General features: G+C 39.4%; 1 protein-coding gene across 2 annotated transcripts in view; it reads left to right on the forward strand.

Annotated features, from left to right (window-relative positions):
• Nucleotides 1–12042, forward strand: part of SPAST (spastin) — a 73863-nt gene that overhangs the window by 41343 nt on the left and 20478 nt on the right. For both annotated transcript variants that reach the window (XM_066266843.1, XM_066266846.1), the window contains 3 exons: nt 218–311; nt 9509–9583; nt 10127–10198. In XM_066266843.1, the coding sequence (XP_066122940.1) occupies nt 218–311; nt 9509–9583; nt 10127–10198 (241 nt within the window). The remainder of the gene's footprint in view (nt 1–217; nt 312–9508; nt 9584–10126; nt 10199–12042) is intronic.

Genomic DNA, 12042 nt, shown 5'->3' on the forward strand with positions numbered 1-12042 from the left:
GTTTTTATTTTTGAATTTATTTATAAAATGTATCATGAGTGAAATAGATTAAAAATACTTTGTCTAATTTACATATTTATTTTTATGATGGTTTTCAGAAAACCATTCCTTTACTAATTTAACATAAAAATGACCACACTCCATAGAGCTTAAACTTCATTTTATAATAACTGATGCATATTTCTGTTGTGGAGATAACTGAAATTCTGTTTCTTAGTGGAATGGCTGTTAAATTTGATGATATAGCTGGTCAAGAGTTGGCAAAACAAGCGTTGCAAGAAATTGTCATTCTTCCTTCTCTAAGGCCTGAGGTAAGGACGGTATATTTCACTTTTCTATACCATCATTTATTACTGAATCTATAGTAGCAGTAAAGAAAGTTTTGAGCTATGCTAGAATGATTAATTTATATCATAGTAGATTAATGTTTTTAAAGAGAAAAATAAAACACTAAGAATTGCTGTTGACTAGTTATTATAGGAGAGGAGAATGACTATAAGGATTCCTAATACCCAACCCATTTTTAACATATGTGGGAGAAGTAGGTAAAACAATGAGTGATTTAAAATAAAAGATGGCCTGGTTGGGTAAGCTCAGTTGGTTATAACGGTGTCCTAAAGCATCAGGGTTTCAGGTTCCATCCCTGGTGAGGACACATACAAGAATCTGCCTTCCTCACTCTGTAAAATCAATCAATAAATAATATGTTTTAGAAAAGACATTGTACTGGAAAAAAAAGGAATTACAATAAAATCTGTTTAAACAACAGGTTTGTTTTGTTTTGGTGACAAAGAGACAAAAAGAGGGACAGATAGAGACAGACAGACAGGAGGGGAGAGAGATGAGAAGTACCAATTCTTTGTTGCAGCACCTTAGTTTCTTACTGATTGCTTTCTCATATATGCCTTGATGGGGGTGGGGTGGGGGGAGCTACAGCAGAGCGAGTGACCCCTTGCTCAACCAGCGACCTTTGGGCTCAAGCCAGCGACCATGGGGTCATGTTTATGATCCCATGTTCAAGTCAGTGACCTTGGGCTCAAGCTGGTGAGCCTTGCTAAAACCAGATGAGCCCATGCTCAAGCTGGTGTCCTCGGGGTTTTGAACCTGGGTCTTCTGCATCCCGGTCCGATGCTCTATCCACTGTGTCACCCCCTGGTCAGGCTGAACAACAGGTTTTAAAAGAATTATTTTCAAGGATATTAAGTCATGAAAGTAAGTAGAGAGCAGTGAATGATGGATAGGGATCTAACTTTCCATCCCATACTTTTAGACTCACTCAGGAAGTTAGGTTATTTTTCAATTGATAATATTTGATTTTCCATACTTAGCACTGTTTTGAATTTTCATAATTCACAAATTGCATATTTGGTGTTATTCTGATAATATTGCAAAAAATAAATCTGATGATTCACTTCTGAGCCAGTTATTTCTCTTCTCCTTGAACCATCAAGTTTTAGGAATTCATTTGTATCAGCTAATGAAAATAGATGCTGTATGGCACATTGTTGTGATATGCTTTTCAGTGAATGTGTGAAGGTTGTGTGGCTCCCTTTTTCCATTGTCTCAGTCATTCCAGTACTACTTCACGGTGTTCACACTCATGAGTACCAGCCATACTGCAACTTACTGAATGTTTTTCAAGTCTGCTTTCTTTGTTTTCTTACTCATTCTACGCAGTAATGTACATGAAATCACTGGTTCGTTATACTAATTGAAATTTTGATAATACACAATATAATCATTTAAGAATTATTAAAATAGAAAGCATTTGTCTTTATATGAACCAAATTTACCTCTTATACCACCTCAGGCCACACTTTGGGGCAACATATCATATATTGAGCTTTTTGCTGGAATTATATATGTAATAAATGCAGCAGACTTGAGTATTAACCAAACAAACAAACAAAAAAAAACTACTTACTGAAAAAATTCAAATAATTTTAAGAAAGGTTCTTTTTTTATTATTATTATTATTTTTTTTTTTACAGAGACAGAGAGAGAGTCAGAGTGAGGGATAGACGGACGGAGAGATGAGAAGCATCAATCATTAGTTTTTCGTTGCGCATTGCGACACCTTAGTTGTTCATTGATTGCTTTCTCATATGTGCCTTGACCACGGGCCTTCAGCAGACTGAATAACCCCTTGCTCGAGCCAGCGACCTTGGGTCCAAGCTGGTGAGTTTTTTTTGTTGTTTTTTTTTTTGCTCAAGCCAGATGAGCCTGCGCTCAAACTGGTGACCTCGGGGTCTCAAACCTGGGTCTTCCGCATCCCAGTCTGATGCTCTATCCACTGCACCACCGCCTGGTCAGGCAAAATTCAAATAATTTTAAATCTGAAAAAGATCTTAGCAATCATCTAGTCCAGTGGTACCCAACCCCTGGGCCGTGGACCGGTAACTATTATCTGTGGGCCATTTGGTACCGGTCCACAGAGAAAGAATAAATAACTTACATTATTTCCGTTTTATTTATATTTAAGTCTGAACGATGTTTTTATTTTTAGACGAGATCGGGCGCGTTCAGGGTGGTATGGCCGTAGACGCTTGATGTTTTTATTTTTAAAAAGACCAGATTCCCTCTGTTACATCCATCTAAGACTCACTCTTGATGCTTGTCTCGGTCACGTGATATATTTATTCGTCCCACCCTAAAGGCTGGTCTGTGAAAATATTTTCTGACATTAAACCGGTCTGTGGCCCAAAAAAGGTTGGGGAACACTGATCTAGTCCATTTGTTGATAAGGATATTAGTCCTAAGACCCAAATTGCTTGCTCAAAATAATAGTTAAGTGGTGGACCTAGGAAATGAGATAAAAGTGTGATTCCTAAGCTTAGAACTGCCTCCTCAAAGCTGTAGCTGCCACCAGATTCTTTTTTTTTTTTTTTTTTTTTTGTATTTTTCTGAAGCTGGAAACGGGGAGAGACAGTCAGACAGACTCCCGCATGCGCCCCACCGGGATCCACCCGGCATGCCCACCAGGGGTGAAGCTCTGCCCACCAGGGGGCGATGCTCTGCCCCTCCGGGGCCTCGCTCTGCCGAGACCAGAGCCACTCTAGTGCCTGGGGCAGAGGCCAAGGAGCCATCCCCAGCGCCTGGGCCATCTTTGCTCCAATGAAGCCTTGGCTGCAGGAGGGGAAGAGAGAGACAGAGAGGAAGGAGGGGTGGGGTGGAGAAGCAAATGGGCGCTTCTCCTATGTGCCCTGGCCGGGAATTGAACCCAGGTCCCCTGCACGCCAGGCCGACGCTCTACCACTGAGCCAACTGGCCAGGGCCTACCACCAGATTCTTAAGTCTGGGTTTTAGTATGTATGAAGCGCCATGCATTTTAGGATACAAAAATTTATCTAAGCCTGAGCAGGCGGTGGTGCAGTGGATAGAGCATCGGACTGGGATGCGGAGGACCCAGGTTCGAGACCCCGAGGTCGCCAGCTTGAGCGCGGGCTCATCTGGTTTGAGCAAAAGCCCACCAGCTTGAACCCAAGGTCGTTGGCTCAAGCAAGGGGTCTGCTGAAGGCCCGCAGTCAAGGCACATATGAGAAAGCAATCAATGAACAACTAAGGTGGTGCAACAAAAAACTGATAATTGATGCTTCTCATCTCTCTTCATTCCTGTCTGTCTGTTCCTGTCTATCCCTCTGTCTGACTCACTCTCTGTCTCTGTAAAAAATAAATAGATGAATAAAAAAAAATTATCTAAAATTGTGAGGGTAGTACTGAGGAAATATTTGGACTCTGCTAGAAAAGTCATTCAGCTTCTGCTTTCCTCATCTCTTTAAAGAACACATCTAAAGTAGACAGTGAGGTCAAACAGCATATACATTTGTATTTAGGCATATTTCCATGACATATATGACATATGTGCAGTTAAAAGGCAATTAAGAAGCTGGAAAAATGTTAAAATTGTATTTGAAAGTCATTTCAATAGTGTTGAATATTTTAGATTTGGGAAGGACAGAGACTTTAGTAAATGTACTAGATGAATAGAAAGATTCAATATTATCAACATGTCAGTTTTTCCTAAGTCAATATATAGATTCAAAACAATTCCAGATCAGAACTTCTGCCAGTTATTCTGTAGATGTCGAGAAGTTGATTCTAAAGTTTTAATGGAGAGGCAAAAGACCCAAAAGAGCCAACACAATATTGTAGAAGAACAAAGGACTGAGAACTAACACTACCTGAGTTCAAGAAAATATAAATCAACAGTAATCGCCTGATCTGTGGTGGCACAGTGGATAAAGCGTCAACCTGGAAACACTGAGGTCACCAGTTCAAAACCCTGGACCTTCCTGATCAAGGCACATATGGGAAATGATGCTTCTTGCTCCTCCCTTCTTCTTTCTCTCTTTCTCCTTCTCTCTCTCCTCTCTAAATGAATAAATAAATAAAAATATTAAAAAAAGATCAACAGTAATCGTGCAACATTATTTACAATAGCCAAGACATAGAAACAACTTTAGTGTCCATTGACTGATGATTGGAAAATGAAAATGAAGAGAGAGAGAGAGAGAGACTGTATGTCTATATAATATATGTATAAGAATATTATTCATCTATAAAAGATAAGGAAATCTTGCCAATTGTGATATCACTGAACCTCGAGGGCATTATGCAAAGTGAAATAAGTCAGACAAAAGGACAAATACTGTATGATCTCATGTATATGTGGAATCTAAAAGCACTGACCTCGCCTGAACTGTGGTGGCGCAGTGGATAAAGCGTCGACCTGGAAATGCTGAGGTTGCCGGTTCGAAACCCTGGGCTTGCCTGGTCAAGGCACATATGGAGTTGATGCTTCCTGTTCCTCCCCTCCTTCTCTCTCTCTGTCTCCTCTCTCTCCCTCTCTCTCTCCTTTCTAAAATTAAGAAATAAAATAAAAATAAAATAAAAGCACTGACCTCATAGAAACAGAGTAGAATGGTGGTTGCTAAGGGCTTAAAAGTGGAGGCACAAGGAGTTCTTTTTTTTTTTTTTTTCATTTTTCTGAAGCTGGAAACAGAGACAGTCAGACAGACTCCCGCATGCGCCTGACCGGGATCCACCCGGCACGCCCACCATGGGGCGACGCTCTGCCCACCAGGGGGCGATGCTCTGCCCATCCTGGGCGTCGCCATGTTGCGACCAGAGCCACTCTAGCGCCTGAGGCAGAGGCCACAGAGCCATCCCCAGCGCCCGGGCCATCTTTGCTCCAATGGAGCCTTGGCTGCGGGAGGGGAAGAGAGAGACAGAGAGGAAAGCGTGGTGGAGGGGTGGAGAAGCAAATGGGCGCTTCTCCTGTGTGCCCTGGCCGGGAATCAAACCCGGGTCCTCCGCACGCTAGGCCGACGCTCTGCCTCTGAGCCAACCAGCCAGGGCCTACAAGGAGTTCTTGATCAGGGGTACAAGCTTTCATTTATAAGGTAAGTTCTAGGGAACTAAGGTACAGCATGGTAACTATGGTCAACAATATTGCATTGTATATTTGGAAGTTGCTGAACGAGTAGAACTTTAATTTTCTTACCATAACAATAAAACAGTAATTATGTGGGGTAAAGAATGTGTTAACCTTACTGTGAAAAATTTTTTGCAGTATATGTGTATATCAAGTCATCACATTGTACACCTTAAACTTACCCAATGTTATGTAGATTATATCTCAGTAAAGCTGGAAAAAATACTAAAAACAAAAAGCTGCAGTAATCAAGACAACATGTCACTGGCAAAAGAATAGACAAGTAAATCAATAGGACAAAATAGAGATCCCAGAAATAGACCCACATAAATATAATCAATTTATTTTTGACAAAGTAATGAAGATAATTTGATGGAGAAAAGGTAGCATTTTCTGCAAATGGTTTTGAAACAACTGGACATACACGTGTAAAAAAAAATGAATCTAGAAACATACTTGATACTTTTCACAAAAATTGATTCAAAATTGGCACAGACCCAAATGTGAGAGGCAAACTAAACTATAAAAATCCTAGGTCCTGGCCGGTTGGCTCAGTGGTAGAGCGTCGGCCTGGCGTGCAGAAGTCCCGGGTTCAATTCCCGGCCAGGGCACACAGGAGAGGCGCCCATCTACTCCACCCCTCCCCCTCTCCTTCCTCTGTCTCTCTCTTCCCCTCCCGCAGCCAAGGCTCCATTGGAGCAAAGAGATGGCCCGGGCGCTGGGGATGGCTCCTTGGCCTCTGCCCCAGGTGCTAGAGTGGCTCTGGTCGTGACGGAGCAACGCCCTGGATGGGCAGCGCATCGCCCCCTGGTGGGCATGCCAGGTGGATCCCGGTTGGGTGCATGCGGGAGTCTGTCTGACTGCCTCCAGTTTCCAGCTTCAGAAAGATACAAAAAAAAAAAAAAAAAAAAAAAAAAAATCCTAGAAGATACTGTAGAAAAAATGTAGGTGATCTTTGGTTTGGGATGACTTATTAAATACAGTACTAAACCATGATCCTCAAGCCTGACCTGTTGTGGCGCAGTGGATATTGCGTCGACCTGGAATGCTGAGTTTGCCAGTTTGAAATCCCGGGCTTGCCTGGTCAAGGCACATATGAGAAGCAACTACTATGAGTTGATGCTTCCTTCTCCCTCCCCCCTTCTCTCTCTCTCTCAAAACAGTAAAATTTTATTTTATTTTTTTAGAGAGATAGGGACAGACAGGAAGAGAGAGAGATGAGAAGCATCAATTCTTCATTGTGGTACCTTAGTTATTCATTGATTGCTTTCTTGTATGTGCCTTGACTGGGGGCCTCCAGCTGAGCCAGTGACCTCTTGCTCAAGGCAGTGACCTTGGGCTTCACGCCAGTGACTTTTGGGCTCAAGTCAGCAACCATAGGGTCATGTTTATGATCCCATGCTCAAGCTGGCAACCCTGTGCTCAGGCTGGTGAGCCCACACTCAGGCCAGCAACCTTGGGGTTTCAAACCTGGGTCCTCAGCATCCCAAGCAGATGCTCTGTCCACTGTGCCACTGCCTGGTCGGGCAGTAAATAAAATCATTAAAATAATAAAAGCAGGATCCTTGAAAGAAAAATTGGTGAGTTGAACTTCATTAAAATTAAAAATTTCTCTGAAAGACATTGTTAAGAGAATGAAAAGACAAGCCACAGACAGGAAGAAAATCTTGCCAAGCATATTATATGATAATGGACTGGAATCCAGAATATACAAAGAACTTTTAAAACTCAACACTAAGAAAACAAATGACTCAATTAAAATATGCGCTAAAGATCTGAAGAGATACCTCACCAAAGAAGATACTGTATACAGATAATAAACATGCATTTGTTACTTAACATCATTTGTCATTAAGGAAGTTAATTAAACAACAGTAAGATTCCATACCCACTTATTGGAATGGCTAAAATCGTAACATTAAGAACACCAAATGCTGGCATTGATGTGGTGCAACAGGATCCCTCATTCTTGCTGGTGGAAAGGCAAAATGACACAGCCACTTTGGAAGACACTTTGACACTTTCTTACAAAACTAAACACACTGTGCTACCTAGCTGTCATGCTCTTTAGTATTTACCCAAATGAGATAAAATTTTAAGTCCACACAAAAACCTGCAATTGAATGTTTATAGTAGCTTTATTTGTAATTGCCAAAACTTGGAACCAACCAAGATGATCTTTAATAAGTAAATGGGTTTTAAAAAACTACTGTAATCATATAATGAAATACTATTCAGCATTAAAGGGAATTGAGCAATCATGCCATGAAAATACACAAGGGAACCTTAAATGGATATTGCTAAAAAACCAATCTGAAAAGGTTAATACTGTATAATTCCAAGTATATGGCATTCTGCAGTCACAGCATTGTGGAGGCAGTAAAAGATCAGTGGTTGCCCCCGGGTTCATGGGGCGGAGGGAGTGATGGATAGATGGAACACAGGATTTTTTAGAGCAGTGGAAGGATTCTGTATGATAATATTAGAGTAGGTTACGTGATGCATACTGTGAACCCTAATGTATACTATGGACTTTCTAGTTAATAATAATGTATTAATATTGGTTCACCAATTGTAATAAATGTACCATGTTAATGCAAGATGTTAATAATGGGAAATGGAGAGATGAGTTATATGGGGACTGTACTTTCCATTCAATTTCCTGTAAACCTAAAACGATTAAAAACAAAGTATTTTTTTTTGTATTTTTTTGAATTATTTTTATTTATTTATTCATTTTAGAGAAGTGAGACAGAGAGAGAGAGAGAGAGAGAGAGAGAGAGAGGGAGGGAGAAGGGGGAGGAGCAGGAATCATCAACTCCCAAATGTGCCTTGACTGGGCAAGCCCAGGGTTTTGAACTGGCGACCTCAGTGTTCCAGGTCGACACTTTATCCACTGCGCCACCACAGGTCAGGCCAAAAACAAAGTATTTTTTTACGAAGTTGAATATCACCCATTTCAAATGATTCAACTTAAGAGTTCATATACCTTCACTATTAATTGTTATCAATATGGTTCTTCAACCTTGACTCCTGTCACACTCAAGACTGGTTTAATTTCTCTAAAATAAAATTTCTGCATCCTTTGCTGGGGTGGGGGTAGGCAGAAACATAGGTTCAATTCTTCATACAAACTTTGATTCAGTATTTCTGTTTCGAGCAGCCTACCTTACTGGTGCTTTCTGTGCTGTGGTACCTGATGCCTCCACTTCCTGAGCTTTCCCATGAATTTTTTTTCATATCAGCCTGCCTCTTGTATCTAGGGATCACTTCACAAGCTAGCACTTAGGTTTTAGCTCTCTTAGCTTTGCTGTATAAAGTACCACACTTTATCATTTCTCCATCTACAAAGATTTATTGTATCCTGTGTTGTCTCTTTTCCTATTCTTTTTTATTTTTTTAAAACAAAAGAGAGACAGGAAGGGAGACAGATAAGAAGCATAAACTTGTAGTTGAGACATTTTAGTTCTTTGATTGCTTCTCATATGTGCCTTGACCAGAATAGTGGGCACCAGCCAACCAGTGACCCCTTGCTCAAACCAGCAACCTTGGGCTTCAAACCAGCAACCTTTGGGCTCAAGCCAGTGACCATAGGATCATCCCGTGCTCAAGCCGGTAACCCAGCACTCAAGCTGGTGGGCCTATGCTCAAGCTAGATGAGCCCATGTTCAAGCTGGAAACCTCGGGGTTTTGAATCTGGTTCTTCAGTGTCCCAAGTCGATATTCGACCCACGGTGTCACCACCATTCATGCTCCTTTCCTATTATTTTTGTTTTGAAGATTTTTATCTGTTTTATTCATTTAGTATTATTTTGGTAAGATTTCTAAAGGGAGTAGAGAAGAATACCTATATTTAATAATACGAGTTGTTTAACCAGTCTGCATTAATTTTGATAATGAAGGTTTGGATTTATTTTTTTCTTATGTTTTTAATAATTATATTAGTTTATTGATTATGTATTCTTTTTAGAGCTCTGTTTTGTAGATGCTACTGAAAAATGGCACTTTTTAGATGACAAATAATTCTTAAAATGTCTGAAAGTCCAGAATCATAGTTGTGTATATATTTTTAAGTTGTTTACAGGGCTTAGAGCTCCTGCCAGAGGATTGTTACTCTTTGGTCCACCTGGAAATGGGAAAACAATGCTGGTGAGAAATCTTTTTAAATCTGAATATTCTATTAAGATACAAGGGCTAATAATTTTTTTCAGAAACTTTACCTTGTCCCTGAGTCTATTATTTATGACTTGCTTTTTGCTATAATATTCATCTCTTAAGTTTTTAAACTAATTTTCAATGACAAAATAGATGGAAAACCATATATGTAATCTCCAGTTATATGTTTGGGTTAATTAAATTTAACTAATTTTTATTATTTTCCCAAATTAAATAATAAAATTTTTACTTTACTGTATTGGATATCTTCCCAATCCTTGATTTTTAATCTTAACAGCCTTATTTAAATAATCAGCATGATACATATATTTTTCTTTTTTTAAATTGAAGTATAATTGACATCCAATAGATTTTTCTCCCCAATAACCTTTTATCAAAAGTTTTTATCAAGATCTGGATATCTCTTCTGCATAGCTCTTCTAAAGGAAAAAAGTAAATAGAGAAAGTAACTTTTTTTCTTAGCTGTTTTATCTTCTCTAGTATTGAACTAATTTTTTGCCTTTGTGATTGTTAAAGGCTAAAGCAGTAGCTGCAGAATCTAATGCAACCTTCTTTAATATAAGTGCTGCAAGTTTAACTTCAAAATATGTGAGTATTTTTTTCAGTATTTTCATGTTTTAAGTTACTGTCTAAATGTTACTGTGTTTAGCAAGATGGTAATAACATGCAAAAATATTTGTGAATTTTATATTCATTATTCAGGTATGATGAACATGACTATTCATAGAAACTCATGTGCGTTTTTAAAATTAGAATTGTGCTGTCCCTTACTGTATTAGTTTGATAGGGCTGTGTAACAAAGTACCATAAACTGGCTGGTTTAAACAGAAATTTATTGTCTTACAGTTTTGGAGGCTAGAAGTCCAAGATCAGATATTGGCAAGGGTTCTCAATTTTGTAAAGTAATTAAAAGTATCTATGAAATGATACCTTTTTTCCTGATTACATTTTGTTTCCTATATGAAATTTATTAAGTAAAATTGTTATTGATGTGGGTTTATGAACATTATGATTATACACATAGTATAATGAAAAACACTGTCTTGGAGTTAGAAGATAGGGATTCCAACAGCTTTTTTTTTTTATTTTTTTTTTCATTTTAGAGAGGAGGGGGGAGAGGGGGGGGAGAGAGAGTGAGTTAAGGGGGAGGAGCAGGAAGCATCAACTCCCATATGTGCCTTGACCAGGCAAACCAGGGTTTTGAACCGGCAACCTCAGTGTTTCCAGGTTGACGCTTTATCCACTGCACCACTACAGGTCAGGCCCAACAGCTTTTACATACTGAGCTGACCTTAAGATAGTATCACTTTAGGCCTTACTTCATTTGTGAAGTGTTGATGTCATAAGAGGTGATCTCTTGCAATTCCTCCAATTCTGAGAGTATTTGTTTTGATGATTCTAAATCTAAGGGCAGTCTTCTTTCTTTCTTTCTTTCTTTCTTTCTTTCTTTCTTTCTTTCTTTCTTTCTTTCTTTCTTTCTTTCTTTCTTTCTTTTTAAAATGAAATTATCAATATAAAGGATAGGTGCCACCTAGAGGACAGAAGTATTTTTACAGTAAATTACCCCTACTCTTATGACCCTTTCATTAGATGCTTTGGTGCATAGAGTAGTTTTATTGTGTGTCTCAAGGGGTCATAGACCTTCTAGACTATCTAGAAACATTTTGATATTTATTGACAGTGAAATTGTGAGAATACATTTTCAAAGTGTTCTTTTTTTTTGACAGAGACAGAGAGTCAGAGAGAGGGAGAGATAGGGACAGACAGATAGGAAGGGAGAGAGATGAGAAGCATTAATTCTTTGTTGCAGCTCCTTAGTTGTTCATTTATTGCTTTCTCATATGTGCCTTGACCAGAGGGCTACAGTAGATAGAGCAAGTGACCCTTTGCTCAAGCCAGTGGCCTTGGGTTCAAGCCAGTGACCTTTGGGCTGAAGCTAGTGACCATGGGGTCATGTCTATGATCTATGATCAAGACAGTGACCCTGCGCTCAAGCTGGTGAGTTTGTGCTTGAACCAGATGAGCCCCCACTCAAGCTGGAGACTCAGGTTTTGAACCTCGGTTCTCGACTGTAGCCCTTGGTCAAAGCACATATGAGAAAGCAATCAATGAACAACTAAGGTGCCGCAATGAAGAATTGATGCTTCTTATCTCTCTCCCTTCCTGTCTGTCTGTCCCTATCTGTCCCTCTCTCTGTCTCTGTCACAAAAAAATTTTTTTTTGTTCAGTGAGAACTTTCTAACTTACCTGCTTCTTTAAATATACCCTGCAGCCCAGGGCTTAAGGAATATGTACAGCAACTCTTTCTGTTCCCACTTGTTTCTTTTGACTAATAAGCTATTCCATTCTCAAGTCTTAGGAGTGCAGTGTCAAGCAAAACACTTATGTTTTATTTTATATAGTACTTACCGAATTGTATTAAATAATAAATA

Source organism: Saccopteryx bilineata, chromosome 3 (assembly GCF_036850765.1).
Source record: "Saccopteryx bilineata isolate mSacBil1 chromosome 3, mSacBil1_pri_phased_curated, whole genome shotgun sequence".
Lineage (NCBI taxonomy): Eukaryota > Metazoa > Chordata > Mammalia > Chiroptera > Emballonuridae > Saccopteryx > Saccopteryx bilineata.